At 33.0% G+C, this 19,016-nt stretch overlaps 1 protein-coding gene and 1 non-coding gene across 2 annotated transcripts; both read left to right on the top strand.

Annotated features, from left to right (window-relative positions):
* Positions 1 to 365: 365 nt before the first annotated feature.
* LOC105794258 (protein BIG GRAIN 1-like E) lies at positions 366 to 1,661 on the top strand. The gene has a single exon (XM_012623342.2). It carries the CDS (start codon positions 496 to 498, stop codon positions 1,438 to 1,440), a length of 945 nt encoding a protein of 314 aa, XP_012478796.1. The 5' UTR covers positions 366 to 495; the 3' UTR covers positions 1,441 to 1,661.
* Positions 1,662 to 11,896: 10,235 nt separating this feature from the next.
* LOC128040265 (small nucleolar RNA R71) lies at positions 11,897 to 12,003 on the top strand. The gene has a single exon (XR_008194922.1). It is a non-coding gene; the product is annotated as a small nucleolar RNA R71 (small nucleolar RNA).
* The last annotated feature ends 7,013 nt before the right edge of the window (positions 12,004 to 19,016 follow it).

Genomic DNA, 19,016 nt, shown 5'->3' with positions numbered 1-19,016 from the left:
AAAGTTGGGATCTGCCAAATTCTATAACCCTGTTAAAGTTGTAATGGTATACAGATAGGGTTAGCAAGTTTACAGTTTTCCCCAAGTAGGCGACATGGAACCATGGCCAACAACCACTCAAAAAAGCCAGTTCCCACTAAAACAGAGTAAAGTCCCTAGAATCCAAGGAAACACCAATTCTTTGCCCCCCACTATCCAGAACACTAGCTCTGGTTTTCACAGTATGAGAAGGATAAAAAAAAAAGCTTGTTTCCCTTCTACCCCACTTCACTTGTATTAAAACTAAAGAACATCAAATGTGGGGTCTCCTTCAAAAACCTCCAAATTCACTCTTCATCATATTATATTATTAGACAGTCTAATTCATTGTTATTACCAACATATTTTAAAGCTATCCCTTCCCACTACTCTCAATTCTTAATCATTTCAAACACTTTGCCTCTCTATACAATCTCACCACTTCCATCATCCATCTCTCCATTGAAGAAGCCTACCATGTCTGTAACAGGAGTTTCAGACACTGGCAGAATGTTGAAGAAGTCATTCCATCGAAGGAATGACTCCGGTGAGCTCGATGTATTCGAAGCTGCACGGTATTTCTCGGGGTACAATGAAGCATCTAGCTATAACTGTGCGACATTCACTCAGAAAATCATGCGGGAAGAGAGGCAGCCATGGAGGGGAGGTAGGGTCAGCTTGGATGTACCCATGAGGAACCCTCTTCCCCAGCAAGTTCATGTGGTGGACAAGCAAATTAAGGATAAGAAATACAAGCAGCCAAGCTCTCCTGGTGGAAGACTTGCTAGCTTCTTGAATTCTCTTTTCAATCAAACAGGTTCCAAGAAGAAGAAATCAAAATCAACCACACAGTCCATGAAAGGTGAAGAAGAGAGTCCTAGTGGGAGAAGGAAAAGGAGGAGCAGTATTAGCCATTTTCTTAGCTCTAGTACAGCTGAAACGAAGTCGCTTTATTCTGCCTCAAGCTCTGGTTTCAGGACGCCGCCTCCTTATGCACATACTCCTACGAAAAGCTACAGGGAGTTTAGAAGCTATTCGGATCATAGAGAGGTTTTATCTCTGTCCAAGAACAACATTGGACAGACAAAACCAACAGCTTTAGAAAATGTTGCCACTAATGACAAAAGGAATATAACAGAGAAACTGAAGTTCAATAATGGCCACTCAGAGAAACACAAGAACCTCGATGTTTGTCATCAGGAGAAGGGTAGGAATTGGGGTGATCGGCATCCATCAGAGGAGAAAGAAATCAGGACGTTTAATAAGACTGATGATGATGCAGATAGTGATTCAAGCTCTGATCTGTTCGAGCTGCAAAACTACGATTTAGGCATTTACTCTAGTGGTGGTTTGCCTGTGTATGAAACTACACATATGGACACCATCAAGAGGGGTACACCAATTTCCAATGGTGCCCTATGAGAGGCTGCATCTTCAACTTGTTGATGGCTTCATTTGTTTTCATTGCCATTGGAGGCTTTGATAAAAAAGAAAAAAGAAATTTGATGTCCTATATTTTGCTTTCTGTGTCCTCATTGAATGCTTTTCCCCCTTTTCTCTGTATGTACAGTTTGAAATGTTTGTTTGTCACTCTTTCATTCTCAATGGAGTAATGCAAAAACGCTAAAAGTTTCCCATTGTAATGTAATTGTTTGCTTAGATTGTGCCATGATTAGTGATTTTCCACTAAATTAATGGAGAAACATCAGAAAAAGTCTCTTTTGACTTTAGGACAAAGAAACAATAAATAGTTTAACAAAATTAATTAGTATTTCCTACTTGCACGTGTGATTCATGTAAGCTTTACCTTTCATGAAAAACAAATATTTATATAGCAGAAGTTGATTTAGTGTTTGCATGCTTGATGATTAAGCCACCTCAAACAAAACTAAGGGACAAAGTTAGGGCCCTGTTTCCCTGCCTATATATGATCCATGTAGAACATTGTTGAGCAAATTCAATGAACTTAATTGTAGGGCTTCCTAGAATTCATCATTCTTGGATGTAGAGCAAGTGTTAGATTGAGGCAATGATGCAAGAACAGTGGGTTAAGCAGGTGGGAAAAATTTTCAGCATAGGAGGTAAAAATCGTACGGACGTCTTATCATCCAAATACCCAGTTTCCAACTAAACCCCAAATTATTAAGAGCTTGATTAACATAAGGTTCCGTCTAATCAGACAATCAATAAAAGGCAAGTAATGCTTATACACTAGTATATATTTTCTAGGGACAACCGGTGAAGAAAAGCTTAAAACTACGCATTGTCCTATAAGAATTGATTGGAGTAACTGACTAAGAGATGAGAGCTAAACTTTGTACTAAAATACTTTTTATTATGTCCAAAAGGGTATCATTTGGTGTACTCAGTTTTTGAATATATCTGTACATGTTTTAAATATATTAAATACATAGAGAGTACTAGTGTCAAATACTTATCCTTAAATTCAAGTTACATAATAAAATTGGTTCTAATTTAAGTTTAGAGAATAAATCATTTTTATGTTCTACCTTTAGACCATCTTGTATTATCACAGTGTGACAAGTCCATTGTGACATAATAATAATAGTAATAATAATTTCATAAAAACAACTAATTTCAGAAACCAACATCATTAACAAAGAACAATCTCTTCTAAAAGGTCTAGTTAAGCAATTAAAATTAACAAGGTATTTTGTATTTTGCTTTTAACATCAACAGGTGAACTAACCTTATAACAGAGTCAAATGATGGATGGCCAAATTTAAAGTTTGCAGCTCTCATCCTCTCTGTGTGAGTACATGCGTGTAAAGTTAAAATAAAAATAAAAATGAAAAGGAGTAGGTTTTATATTCGCCTTCCCTCTTAGTGTCTTTTGGATTTACTAATAAAACAAGCATAAAGCAAAATGGATCATGAAACCTATTGATGGACTTTAGAACAAATGATGCATGTAGAGCACACCATCATCAATGATGCATGGGGCACCAAAAGGGTCCAGCAGAACATGTAGCATCGGCATGGATGGACGATGGAGCCTAGATGGGCCAAAACCTGTGAGTTCTCAAACTACATTTGATTTCCAAGTTTGATAGAATTTGGAAGAGAACAAATAATGATAGTCGGTGAAATTCGAAAAGTGAAACTAAAAAAAAAAACAAAACCTGTTATGGGGCCGAATATGTTACTTGTATTTGTTAGACTTACCATCATCTAAACATTTATCGATCTAATCTATGTAAGACGTGAAGTAGGGAAATGGGAGTTGCCCAAATGTGATGTTAAAAACATCAACAAGACAGAATCAGACCATATGTCCTGGACACGAAAGGGACTTGCGTAAAATGGCCATAATTTATTTATGACTATAAGCTCCATTTAATTAACAGGTGAGAACAATATCCCAAGTCACTGCTCTATTTCATGTTTATCCTCGAGGTGCCTGTCTGAAGAAATTAATAAAGAGTTTCTTAGACTAAAGTAAGCATGAAATAAATGGCTCATACTTTTTCATTCACATAACAAAGTGTCAAATGTAACTGCCAAAACTAAATCAAGTGGATGATTCAAATGCATTATTAGTGAAAGCAACAAATCAGACTAAGCTTGTGATGACTATGACATCACCAAATTAACATTACCAGCCTACCATAAATTTACAATTGCCTAAGTTCTCAAACAGAATTTCAACGTCAGCCATAAGAAAAACACATGTGTTGGCACCATTTTTTTTTATGAAAACGGGGTCGACTTGGATTTTGAAAATGAAAATTAAAATAGGAGTCGCCACCAATCTTTTTTGATGAGGTGTGATTGGGTCACCGAAAAGAGGTTGTTTTTAATAAACGATTTAATTTTTATTAAAACAACGATTTTGGTCTACGAAATTCAGAAAAACGGGTTCGGGAGTCAATTACGCACGAAGAAGGATTAGCACCCTCGATACGCCCAAGATTGGTACCTAGTTGATTAATTAATGTCTCAGTGTCGAAGATCAAAAACTCGAAAACAATTTTAAAAAAAAATACGATCCCTCTTTATTGTGTTATTTTAAAAATACTCGAATAAATAAAAAATGGAAAATACTTCCTTATCTCGAAGTAACAAGATGTCACATCCAGTAAGTTAGGACACGGCACCTCGTATTTTTGAGAGTAAGCTTGCCTTTTATTTTTATATTTAAACCTCATTTATTTTAATTTTAAAAGGATATTCGGATATTTAGGTTCAACTCGAGAAAAATTGAAACCCAGTAAGTTAGGGCACGACTTCTCGAATTTCCAAATACGGAATATTGCCTTTATTATTTTGAAAGTTTAAAAGGATATTTGGCCATTTGGTCGAACGAGAAATCGAAACCCAGCACATTAGGGCACGTTTTCTTGATTTTCCAAATGCGAAATATTGCCTTATTTTAAAAAAATTTCCTTTTGATGCATGGTGGTAACATGTGTGACAAAACAATAACGAGTTAAGGATAAATAATACAAACAATCATCAAAAATGGAATAAATAAATATAAGAGATGAATCAATCACTTAATAACAAGTAAATAAACTAATAGAATTAAAATATCCTTTTGAAATGATAATAAACACGTAAATAAGTAAATAAAGAAGATGAATAAAATTAAAAAATGTGAAAAGACATATGTATATTTATGTGGACAATTTTATAAAATAAAAACGTGTACATATGTATATCATAAAATATATGTCAATATTACATGAAAATATATGTATGCATGTACATATTTTAAAACGATAAAACATAAAAAATGTATTTTTATATGTTAATATTACATAAAAATATATATACATAGATATATAAAAAAATGCATATAGATTATAGAATATAAACATGTATAAGTATGTGTATTAATTAAAATGTATGTGTATTATAAAATGTATGCATGTATATGAATATGACAAAATCTGAAGTTAAAAATATATATATGTATAAATAAGTAAATAACATTAAATAAAATATTAAATAAAACTGATTTTTAAATATGTATATTTATATAAAAAATAAAAAAAAAACTTGAAGTTTAAAAGGCCGAGGATCAAATTGAAATCAGACCAATAATTTGGGGCCAAATTTGCAAATAAAAGGTTCAGGGGGCAAAAATGAAGCACGCGCAAAGTGCAAAGGACTGATCGGGCAATATGCCCAAGTCCTGAAGCGCAGCATTTACGCGCGCACTAAATTGGAACATGCGGAAAATTTGCGGGGACAAAATAAAGAAAATAAATAAACAAGCAAAAGGACTAAATTAAAACAATCAACAACAAGGAAGGACCAAGGGCGCAAATAGCCCATTCAACAGAAATGCGTGGATCCCTTGGAACGGGTCGGGTCACGCACGCGGGTAAGGGGGCCAAACAGCGTCGTTTTATATCAGATATAAATAACAAAAAAAAGAAAAAAAAACATTTCCAGCTTCATTTTTTTCAGAAAAAACAGAGAACAGTTTGGTTCTCTCTCAGCCTTCAACTCCGGTCAACAGGCCACCGTCTGCGCCGCCGTGACTCCGCCGTAGGCGATGGTCGGAGCGACGCAAAGATCGGGTCTTTTACTAATTTAAAGGCCATTTGAAGGCCGAAGCTTCTGGGCTCGAAAGCCGAAAGAAGAGAAACCCCCATGGCCTCCCTTCGGTCCCGATTTCACCGACCAAGACGGTTCCGGCGACGGTCCTTGCATGCGACCCTAGGTAAGTTTCTTCCCTTCTCTTTTTTATCCTCTTTTATTACTAGTTTTTTTTTTAAAAGATTTGCAAAAAAGATAAATAAAATAAATAGATGAATCGAAAAAGAAGAAAACAACAACCTTTTGTTCTTTTTATTTCAAAAATTCATAAAAAAAGGGAAGAAACCTGTACAAGCATCCGATTTAGGCTTTTATAGCCGATTTACATGACTTTTTGATATCTATTTTTTGTTGTTTTGTGATTGTTTTTCTGTTTCTTTTTGTGGCGTGTGATGCTTTCTTCTGCAGGTGTCAGACTGACGGCGGTGGCAGGAGCATGGAGGCGTGCGGTGCTGGAGGCGTGGCATAGGCCTGGGGGTAGGAGCGGCGGCTAGCTTGAGGCTAGGGTTTTTTTGCTGAAAATTTTTTAAGTTAGTGGGCTTTGGGCTACTAGGGTTAGGTTTGGACTTGGTTTAGTTTGTTTTTGGATTTGTAATGGATTTGATTTATTTTGTGTTTGGATTTTTGGGTTTGTTTCTGTTTGCCTTGGCTGGGCAAAAATTGAGTCTTACAACATGTTTATTTTAGAAATATTGATTTGTATGACGCAGTAATTAAAGTTCTTATCAAATACTAGTTTATCCCAAATATTTTATAAAATGTTTTAGAAAATAAAAGATTAATGTACTATTTAGAACCCAAATTTGACAATTATTCTCATATTGAGGCTTAATTCTTTTTTATCAAATTAATCCCTAAATTTAGGAATTGTTCCTCATTGAGGCAAATATGATAATTATTCCCTACACCGAGGCTTGAATTTTTTATTCAAGTGAGTCCCTAAACTTGATAATTATTTTTATATTGAACCTTGAATTTTTTAAGTAAATACCAAAGACTAATTTGAATTAAAAGAAAGTTTAAACACTAATGTGAGATAATTTATTAAATTCAAAGGCTAACATAGAAATAAATTTCAAAACCCAATGTTAGAACCAAGTGCAAGTCCAAATAATGTATTAACCAAAAAAAACCACTCAATTTATTTTTTTCAAAAAAATAATATATACAAGTGAAGCGAGAACTATAAATTGATTGCTTTGTACTACTCCGATTCTCAAATCCACTGCTTATTGATATAGCAAGGGGCCAAACAATTCTAAAATCCTACACTGGAAAGTTGGGCTTACTACATGAGCTTGGCTCTGGTTGGGACAATGGGTATCTAAGCGATTAAGCCCAATTTCTTATAAGACTTCCTCTTCGTATCGCCCACTTCTCTCATACTTTGCTTTTATTCTCCCATTGTTTTCATTGGCTTGGTGGTTGTACCTTTATGTAATTGAATTTAGGGTTTGATATTGGAATATAGAAATTAATATGAATACAAGCAAATTCGAACTGTAATATTGTTTATCAATACCTTCAAAAAGAAAACATTGTTTATCAATAAAGTTTCGTAAGATATGAAGTTTGATCGTTCATTGCTTCAAATATATATTTAGTTTTCTTGTTAGTTATACTGTGCAAGTCTATTTCTATTTACGTTGAGGTAACATTCAAGTAAAATTTTTGATGATTTATTTTTAATATTTATATTTTTTCGTATTACATTAGACTTTTGAGTAATTAAAATAAAAAAAATACAAACCAATGTTGTACGTAATTTAAGTCTGATTTTCTCACCAAGTTGTAACCTCACTGTTGTATATAATTGAGGTCACTCTATCTACTAAGGCTTTCCCCTTGAAAGCTTAGTCGTAAAGTACGACATGAACAACTTACTTGAAATGAATTTGCGCTAAAATAAGTTCTTAACATGAATCGAGTAAGTGTTCTCTCAATCTCGTATAAAAAAAACAATGACAAACCATTTCTTAAATAAACTTTCAATGTCTTGCAAAATTACAGTCAATATTAAATTGAATTCAATTATAACTTTTATGATGTTTCCACTATAAATACACACTAGAGGAATTGTTTCTACATCGACACATGTTAGATTGTAATATCCCTAAATCGGGTCTAGTAGTTTTGGGTATATTTTTAGGTTTCGAGTATGAAATTAGAAATTTATAGGGTTTTAGTAATTTTAATTTAATTTAGGAGGTTAATTTCATCTAAAATCGATTAAACAATAAGCGAAAGTTAAAAAATATTTTCAAAAATTAATTTTAAAGAATTTAAATAATTATTGTGAAAATAATCAATTTGGGTTGAAAAAGAATTTTAAAATAATTTTTATTGGGGGTAATTTGAGTAAAATTTAAATATTAATTAAATAGGATTTAATTGTAAAACAAGGGAAAATTTAGAGTATTTATATGACAAATAAGCCTTAAAATTCAAAATTTTGGAGGGAAAGGATTAAATGGTATAGTAAGGGAAATGTAGGAGTGGTCATTAGGCAAATTTCCCAATTTTTAAATTTTTGGTGGATGGTTTCAATTTTAAAACTAATGTATCTAGCCCACTTTTCACACATTTTACATCAGATTAAAGAGCTTTAAAATTCATTTTCTTTGCATCATTTTAAAGATCTATCATCAGAGAATAGATCCAACCAATTTTCTGCTCAAAATAGTCTCTCAATTCACTCGAAATTATTCTCAAAAGTAGCAAAAAATATTTTGAAATTTCTCAAGTTTCTTGAATCAAGATTTTCAATCAACGAATTTAGAGCGAATCAAAGGTAATCTTCAATCCTAAACTTGTTTTTATGATGATTAAAAACATTTTTACATGATTTGAGAGTCAATTAAAGGATTTTTATCAATGTCAACTTCTTCCAAGAACACATGGTTCTTTAATGGTTGATCTTAAATTTTGAGAGGAAATCCACAAATCAATGGATGGTCCAATTAAAAATGGATCTATTAAAGAGTTTTTTGATCTTATTTATCAATATTAAACATGATTTGTGAGGGAATTTAAAGAAATCTGAATTTCATATGATTTGTGAGGTAATTTAAAGAAATCTGAATTTCGTCATCTTTATGAATCGATTTTTCGGAATTTTGTCAAATTGATTTAAAGATGAAATTGATGCTTAGTATAAGTATATTTGGTCTAGTATTGATGATTGAAAGTGTTTAGGAGGGCTGGAGACATCGATTTTGTGAGGAATCGAGTTTTCGACTTGATGTTACAAATTCAGTTAGGTATCTTTGTGAGAGGCTTTCGATTAGTATAGTTTATTAAAATTCGTGTTTATTATAACATTGGAAAGGTGATAATGTCTAATTTATCTCTGCTGAAGCTCCGAATCTTGAAGAGGATCGAGCTAACCAAAATTGAAGCTTGGATTTACTTGGTTGATCACTTGTTTGTGGTAGAATAAATTGTGTGGTAAGTGTTTCTAAGGGAGATTTGGTAAATTGACCCTTATTTATGTTTAATTAGTAACTTAATTGATGATTTCAATTGATTAATTATGGTTTAATGGCTGATTTTTGCAAGAGTGATATTATATGTACAATAGTTGAATTTTTATTGAATAATGGTAAGTAAGTATTTAGGTGGTTTTGTGCAATTTAATTAGGCTAATTATATTGATGATTAAAGCATGTTTACTGGAGTTTTTGATCATGATATATTGGTGTTACAATTGATAATCGCACATTGGAAAATGGAAAATGAAATGGTTGATTTAATTGGACGTTAAATGGCTATGTTACATGTTACACTTAAGTATTTTGTCACATTAAATTGAGCACAATAATAATTGATTTATATGCTATGTTTGACTAAATATATTGACAACATGCATGGTGGATCCATTGGATATAGTTGACATGCCATAGGATTTGTGAGTACTCACCTTTATTTGTGACATTGTGAGCATATGACTCTAGGTGGACTGATTTGTTTGGAGTAGATAAGGGAGTGTTGAGCATCAGTCTCCACTCATTGGGTTATTTGAGGCACTATAAGGGAGCATGTGCTTCGGTCCGCTCAACTCAGTGGACTGTATTTGATATTTGTGGGAGTTCGAAGATCAGTTTATCCGATGTATGATCACTCGATTAAGCCATGAGAAGTGTATGCCAATATATTTATGTGTGATTATTGTTATATCATTCGATGTTTGTAAGGCATGAATAATTGATTCTTGATATTGTTAACGCATATGGAAATTAAATTGACATGTTTCATTATTATGGTTGATAATTGGTGATTGATTGGATGTAATTTAAGCATGATTTGGATGTTGATTTACTAGTCGTTTTTATTAACATTCACTGAGCTTTCTAAAGCTCACACCTTCACAACTCGTGCATATAATCGTCAGGCTAGAGGAGCTGAGGAGCCAAGAAAGAGAGTTCGAAGAGATTTAGGCTTGGTAGAGACTTTATTACACGGTTTAGAGACTATAATCGGACATTATGGTATTCCCGGGAATTAGTTTAATTTTTTTTGTAATTGGACTTTGGACATTGGACATTTTATTTTGGATGGTTTTATAATAATTTCGAGGCATGTTTGAGTTTAATTATTGAATGATTTACGGTGTATTGTTACTTGATAACACGGTGTGTGAGGCATGAAATTTATGCTAACGATTGTATAAATGAAGCTTCCATGGAGTGGTTTACTAGAGACTAAGGTGCGCCACTTGATTGATTTATTCGATGTTTGTTATGCATGAAATTGATTGCCTAATTCTATATAATTGAGGCTTAATTGATGTCAATAAATTCAATTAAAGGTGTATGTATATGTATGTTAATTAATCATAGTTAAATCAAGTTTAATTGGATATTAAAATATGCAAAATTAGGTTTTAAAATAGATTCTTCGCATAAATAGGTGCAGTGGTTTTCACACAGGCGTGTGAGGGGTTGCACTCGGACGTGTAGGTAAGTGACACGGGCTTGTGGAGACTATAGCTATCACACATGGGCCTAAAAGTTTTTCACAACATGAACATGATCATTTAATGAAACAAGATCTGAGGGACACAACCGTGTGGGTTTTGGGGGGGGTTTGAATTTTTGTCTTTTTAAATTGGTATTCTAATTTGTTTATGTTACAATTTAGCCTTGAAATTTGATTAGTCTTATTAGAGCCTTAGATGTTAAGGAAACTTGGTAAAATTTTTTGATTAGTCTTGTAATGGGTAAAATTAGATAGAAACACACTTAATTTATAATTGAAAATAGGTCCTGATAGTTTGTATTTGTTACAATTTAATCCCTAACAATGAAACTTAAATTAGACATAGTAAACGAACTCAAATTAAGCTTAAATTTTTAGGCTTGCATAATTTGACTAAAAGAAGGTCGGTAAACACTTAGATCTAAAATCTGGTTAGTTTTACCATAGATGGTAAAATGACAAAAATGCCCTTAGGTTGAATTACCTAGAAAAAGTTTAAAATTGGCTCATAATTTGCTTTTGCATTAATAAATAAATAATAATTAGATAAGATTGAGGTGTTATAAGGTCGGGGTGTGTCTTGGGTGGTCGTTAGCCGGAGAGTCACTTAGGTGGCTAATGTAATACTTCGAATTCGGGCCGGTCCGTCTTGGTTGTGTTTGGGGTGTCACATAGATTATCAAAATTGACTAAGTTAGGATTTATCTTATCAGAGTTTTTAGCATTCGACTTTTGTGCAGTGGGAGTTCAACTTGATGTTGAACTTCTTCTTTGTTAACATACCCATCTTCGATCTCAGCCACCTTAGGTTCCGAGGTCTTCCCACTTCGTAACGTGACTGCATTACAGTGTTCTTTTTCCGAAACTCTTCTATTTTTGGTATCACTAGGCAAAGCTCCTTGTGGTCTGTTTTGAAGTACAATGGCTAGTTGACCCACTTGACTTTCTAAATTTCTCAAATTAGCGTTATTCTTCGCCATATACGTCATCAACAAGTTCTCCAACCTATTGGAAGGTTCGACTTGAGGTGGTTTTTCAACTTGCTAAGGGAATCCTGATGGTTGGTTTGGTCTAGGTTGCAAATAGGTATTACTAGGTCCAGGTCCTTGATTAGTCCAATAAAAATTTGGATGGTTCTGCCATGAAGGGTTATAAAAGATGGATTGTGGTCATTGCCTATTTTTATGTTGATTTTGATTTTCTACATAATAAATAGACTTTGGGTTTGATGGGAAATTCTCAAAAAAGTGTCTATCCCCACAGTATACACAGAAAATGGTTTCAAATTGACTTGGTGGCTAGGCTGCAACATTATTAAGACCCTTAGCAGTAAAAGTCTTGGTGAGGGCATTTTCTTAATAACACTTTAAATATTTTCCATGCCTCATACATAGATTCACCATTCATTTGCTAAAAAGTAGTGATCTCGTTCCGCAACTTAGCATTCTTGCTAGGTGGGAAATATTTCATTTGGAGGTGTTCTGCTAGCTCTTGCCATGTAGAAACTAAATCGGGTGACAATGAATTTAACCATGCTCTAGCTATCTCCTTTAGTGAGTATGGGAACAATTTTAGTCTTAGTGCATCCTTAGTTACTCCGGCCAACTTGAAGGAATCACTCACCTTTATGAACAATCTAAGTTGAAGGTGTGGATCTTCTATGGGCATCCCACTAAACTGGCCCACTATCTTAAGCATCTGGAACATTACAGGTTTTAACTTGAACTATGGTGCCTCGATCTCGGGTCTAACAATGCATGGATTAAGCTCATTGACAAGAGGCACAACATATTGCCTTAGGGCTCAGTCCCTATCATTAGTAACAAGGACTAGATTTCGAGCATAAGCGACTCATTCCATTGATCTTGATTTTGATTAGATTCTATTTGCAGCTTGTCTCTGGGCTTGTCTTTCTCATCTTCTTTGTCTGAATGTTCGCTCAATTTCAGGGTCTACTAGAAGTAAGTTGATAATTCGATCAATGCTTATAAACACCTAAAAAGAAAATAAAAAATTTACTTAAGTTAAAAATAATAAAAAATAAAACCAAATTGAAAAAATAATTTCACAAATAATGATTAAAATAACAGTCCCCGACAACGACACAAAAAACTTGTCTCGAGATAATTCAATTGATGTGCAAGTATATACAATCGTTGACAAGTAAAAAAATAGTGAGTAAGAGTTATTGTATTCACAGGCACTGTTTATGCAAATCAAGTATTGCAAAATTAATTGCTAATCTACCCTAATTACATAATATTAATGCCTCATTTGGTTCCTAGTGTAATAATACGAGGAAAAAAACTTATTTATTACATATAAATTAAAATAGTTAGATATAAAATAAAAATAATTAGTAAAATTTAAACTTGAAATTAGAAAGATAAGTACAAATTTAAATTCAAAATTCAAATATGAGTAATAACCCTTGTAAAAAAAAGACCTCTTCAAAATAAGCGAAGATTTTTCTTTCTCTTTGCTAAAAATAAGTCCAGTAGTGGCTAAACATTACTTGATTAAATTAATTTGTTGCTAACCCATATACTAAAACATATGTAAAAATAATACTCATTCCCAATCGTAGCATTAGGGTTTAAACTTACATATAAGTAATATAAAATGTGCATTATAACAACCAAGTAGTATATAGCTTTAATAATCATTAATAATCTACATTAATTATATAATGCTAATTGTTTATATTGTAATCTACTATAAAATTACCTAGACATTTAAGGTTTGGGTTTCATATCTTTAATATAAGAATACCCATTATAATACTATAATTGTATAATAATTATTATACATTCACAATTTGCTTATATATAACAATTAGAGGTGAGCGTTCGATCGAGTCAAGTGAAAAAATTTTGAGTTAATCGAGTTGACGAGTCCTATTTTATCATCTTAACTCGATTTGAAATTTTTTCGAATTGAGTCGATTAAAATGAAATTCGAATTGAGTCAAATGAGTTGTGTAAACGTTAGATTCTTGTTCCCTAGGTTATATACGACCTTAAAGTCTACAAAATCCTTGGACAAGGTTTTAAACACCTTCTCTATTTGCGTGTTGTGGTCCAAATTAACCTCATTATCTGTAGCCTCGATAAAGTATCCCATAAGAGTAATCATATGATCTTTGACTGGGGTGTCGGGCTTTTATTGGACATTCATCAAACTAGTTATAGTCAAATGTCAAGCCAAGCCAACTTGGCCTCTAAACATGTCCCAACTCACTGCTGTATTTCATGTTTATCCTTGAGATGCCTATCTGAAGAAATTAATAAAGAGTTTCTTAGACTAAAGTAAGCATGAAATAAATGGCTCATACTTTTTCATTCACATAACAAAGTGTCAAATGTAACTGCCAAAAATAAATCAAGTGGGTGATCCAAATGCATTATTAGTGAAAGCAACAAATCAAACTAAGCTTGTGATAACTATGACATCACCAAATTAACATTACCAGCCTAATATTGAAAAGAAGAAAAACACATGTTTATTTTAGAAATATTGATTTGTATGACGCAGTAATTAAAGTTCTTATCAAATACGAGTTTATCCCTAATATTTTATAAAATGTTTTAGAAAATAAAAGGTTAATGTACTATTTAGAACCAGAATTTGACAATTGTTCCCATATTGAGGCTTAAATTTTTTTAACAAATTAACCCTGAATTTAGGAATTGTTCCTTATTGAGGCAAATACCATATAATTATTCCCACACTAAGGCTTGAATTTTTTTATTCAAGTTAGTTCCTAAACTTGATAATTATTTTCATAACCTTGAATTTTCTTTAAGTAAATACCAAATACTAATTTAGATTAAAAGAAAGTTTAAACACTAATGTGAGAGAATTTATTAAATTCAAAGGCTAAGATAGAATTAAATTTCATAACCCAATGTTAGAACCGAGTGCAAATCCAAATAATGCATTAACCAAAAAAAATCAGTCAATTTATTTTTTCCAAAAAAAAATATATACAAGTGAAGAGAGAATTGTAAATTGATTGCTTTGTACTACTCTGATTCTCAAATCCACTACTTATTCATATAGAAAAGGGCCAAACAATCTTAAAATCCTATACTGAAAAGTTGGGACAATGGGTAGCTAAGCGATTAAGCCCAATTTCTTATAAGACTTTCTCTTCGTATCGCTCACTTCTCACATACTTGGCTTTTATTCTCCCTTTGTTTTCATTGGCGTTGTGGCCGTACCTTTATATAATTGAATTCAGGGTTTGATATTGGAAGATAGAAATTAATATGAATACAAGCAAATCCGAACTGTAATATTGATTATCAATACCTTCAAAACGAAAACATTGTTTATCAATTAAGTTTCGTAAGATATGAAGTTTGATCCTTCATTGCTTCTTATATATATTTAGTATTCTTGTTCGTTATACTGTCCAAGTCATTTTCTATTCATGTTGAGGTGATATTTAAGTAAAACTTTTGATGATTTATTTTTGATATTTATAATTTTTTTCATATTACATTAGACTTTTGAGTAACTAAAATAAAAAAATACAAACCAATCATAGCAGACTTTAAGAAATGATTTGTGGGCAGAAGCGTAAGGGAATTGTTACTCCAAGTTGTAAGCAGCTTTAGGTGTAATAACCTTTATTTGTCGTTGCTTTTCTTTGTTGTTTAAAACTTTTAACCCTGTGCAAGGAAAAAGAGAAACACCATACTTTCTGGCTATAGAATAAAGGCTATGGCTATATGCCAAAAAGCCTAAAACTTGCCAAAATTGTCAAGACAAGGACAAATATAGAATCTTATGCTGAAACTGGGGGGAAAGAAAAAGCAAGCAAACAACCAAATCTGATTTTCTACTGTCTCAAATGAAATTGGATAACAAATGGGAGTGCATTATTGCAATATTGGTAGGGGTTATTAAAAAGCCCTTTTTTTTTCATAACACATGGCAGCTTTACATTGAATGGCACCGTTGGGAGCTATCCTATTTCCCAGCTATTGTTTCCCCTTATAAATTCATAATTTTTAAACAAATGATACTCAATTTTATCATTTTTGGGATAAAACTAGCCAATAAACCACTAATTCAATTAACACTTAATGAAATTCAAGATGAATACTAAAAACGTTAAAAGGGAAAATAAACGAAACAACAAGAGATTTCTTTAAAATGATTTGTGCATTGATCTAACCTAATTACACACCAAGTTTTAACCTTTCTAACAATTTTTGAAAATAAATCTGCCTGCCTTTGCTATAATACTAATGTTGTGTTCGTTGTTATAATAAGAAATAAAACAAGACAATAATATAAGGTAAGTAAGGAAAGAAGAAAGATCAAGATACCAAATTTGTTAACACAGTTTGAATCTAACAATTCTACTCAGCAGAGCCCAACTCAAAGAAACAATGTAATTCATTGCAAATCTTAATTTAAGTCCTACTTATCCTTCACACCAATGTATAATTAAAACCTCAAAATTGTCTCCGATTGTTAAATTTATTCTCTCAAAATCCTCACTTTACAATTGTAACACCTCAAACCCGGCCTAGACATTATGGCCGAATCTGGAGTGATTACGTAAAATAGTTTGGAAATTTAGCTTTCCAGAACGTTGAAAACAACTCAATTTCTATTACTAAAGAAATTTTAGATTTAGAAGAAATTATTCTTAATTAGAATTTTAGTTGAAACCATGTTCTATTATGTTTTCTAAAAATTGATTACTTTGCAGCGGAAATCCTTAGAAATATGTATTTTTGAAAACACAGTTTGTTGATTTGAAACACATTGTTTTGCAGAAAAATGAACATTATCGATAAAACGTTTAAGCGGTTTTATGCAAAAATGAAATAAAAGTCCAAAACCCAAAACAAAAAAAAATGTCCAGACAGTCTAAAATTTACAAAACTCTCAAACCCTAATTTAAATAAATTAAATTTACGAAAATATGGCTATAATCGAGCTCTCGTTGCACCAACCTGCCTAAGTCTGAGGGTTACCTAAAAGTGATAGACAAACAGGAAGTGAGTTTTTATAACTCAGTGTGTAACTTTAAAGAAAACAACATTACAGACTTAATTTAAGATTTATTACGTAGTAGAGTAGATACAGACGTATATATTATACAGAATTAAAATTATATGCAAATTTACAATCCTACCCCTATCCGCTACACACCATCTTTGACCATCACTACACACCATATAGGGTATTAAATACTCATCCAGGCCTACACACCACTTAGTGTCAGTATGACACTTTTCAAAATATTTGTAGTTGTGCTATTAGTATAATGGGCGAGATATCGCCTCTCACAGAAGCACTTCCTCTACATAATATATCCCACATTAGAATTAGATGCAATTAGAGCAGAAATCATGCATAGCATTTCAGATACAAATCTTTCCGTTTAAATTATCATATGATAGCTCAAATACACTTACAGATATCAAAATTATACTAACAGATAACCAAATTTCATGTTTTATAGAATATTTAATCATACACCAACCCTACGGAAGGCCCACGGTTAATCGGGACGACCTGTATGACCCTAGGAAAAAATTCTAAATTTTGAGTCCACATGCCTGTGTGGCCCACACGGCCTAAAATAGCTTAGACTGTGTGTCACACACGGTTTGTCACACGGCCGTGTGTCGCACACGGTTTACCACACGATCGTGTGGCATCGACAATACTATTTTTCAGCTTTTTCGATCGTTGATTTTTGAGTTTCTTGTACACACCTGGGTATTTTCTGACGCCGGTTCAAAACACGAGTAACCCAAGACCTAACACATCAATTAAAACATCGATTAATAATTACTCACACTCGAACACAAATTAACATTAACAACAACCATGCTTTAACTAAGAAATTCAATCCACTCCTTTAATTAAAACCTTACCTTCAAGAAAACCGCAACCCTCGTGAATTAACTCGCAGGTGATTCGTCGAAGGATCCACGCTCCTCTCCTAACAGAACAAAATACACTAGAATCACCACCCTTCGTAGTACGAAACACTCCCAACAAAAACTGAATATTAAGAACTAATGCTCTTACCACAGAAAATAACAAAGCTAGTAGAAAAAAAATACTTATGCTCAAACTAGAGACCCCACACAGTGCTCAACGATTGATGGACAGCGAAAAAACCCGAAGAAAAAAATGAAAAACAAAAGAAAAAGAACTAAGAAATGAGGGAGGCGATGTAATAGTGGAAAAATAAAGAACCAACATGAAAAAAGGGCATGTATTTGGGAAAAAGAAAATAAATTGAATAAAATATTAATCTATTTACTATTATTAAGCCACCTCTAACCCAAAACAAAACTAACTCCTAATAACTCACTTTCATCTACTTACCACTTTTTTTAGAGTTCTAAAGCTAATCCAACACCACCCACTAAACAACCCACTAAGAAGTAACCATAAAGCAAAAATTAAATTCAACTGCTCACTCTAAGATTTGAACACCCAACCTCAACCACACCCTTAAGCTCTCAACCACTAAAATAAAAACTTAATTATGACATAAGTTAACAAATCAAGAATTCATATTTTGGGGCGTTACAACTCTCCCCCTTAAAAAAATTTTGGCCTTAAAATTTATCTGATTCAAATAGATGCAGATATTGTTGGCGAATCGAGTCCTCAGGTTCCCACTTGGCTTTCTCAGTGCCATGATTTCGCCACAAAACTTTAATTAAACAGAATAGATTTTCTCCTTAAAATCTTATTGTCCAGATCTAGAATCTGAATTGGCTCCTCTTCAAACGTCAAATCCGGTCTAACCTCAATCTCCTCAATAAAAATAATATGAGATGGGTCTGACTGATACCGCTAACTCCTGAGGTAGCTCTGATTGATAAGCGACCGGTCCCACATGTTTCAGAATTCGATACTGCCCAATGAACCTAGGGCTCAACTTGCCCTTACGTCCAAACTGTAGAACTTTCTTTCATGGAGATACCTTAAGAAACACATAATCACTTATAGAATACTCGATATCCTTCCTTTTATGTTCTGCATAAGACTTCTGTCTATCAAAAGCTGCCTTAAGACGATCTCGAATTAGTCTAACTTTATCTTTAGTCTTAGAAACCAACTGAGGACCCAAAACCCGTCGCTTACCCAACTCAATCAAACACAATAGAGTACGACACTTATGACCATATAGAGCCTCGTAAGGTGCCATTTGAATGCTGGATTGAAAACTGTTATTGTAGGCAAACTCGATTAATGGTAGAAAATCCTCCTAACTACATTAAAAATTGATTGTAAAACTTCGAAGCATATCATCCAATATCTAAATCACCCTCTCAGATTGACCATCTGTCTGAGGATGGAATGCAGTACTGAAGTCTAACCTTGAACCTAAAACCTCATGAAATTTCCTCCAAAACTAAGAACTGAAGCGAGGATCTTTATTAGAAATAATCAAGATCGGAACC

This window comes from Gossypium raimondii, chromosome 3, assembly GCF_025698545.1.
Source record: "Gossypium raimondii isolate GPD5lz chromosome 3, ASM2569854v1, whole genome shotgun sequence".
Taxonomy (NCBI): Eukaryota; Viridiplantae; Streptophyta; class Magnoliopsida; order Malvales; family Malvaceae; genus Gossypium; species Gossypium raimondii.
This window is presented reverse-complemented; position numbering and strand designations above follow the sequence as displayed.

Bases quoted from the DNA above. Each gene is read 5' to 3' on its own strand.
- LOC105794258 (XM_012623342.2), top strand. From the start codon at position 496: ATGTCTGTAACAGGAGTTTCAGACACTGGCAGAATGTTGAAGAAGTCA.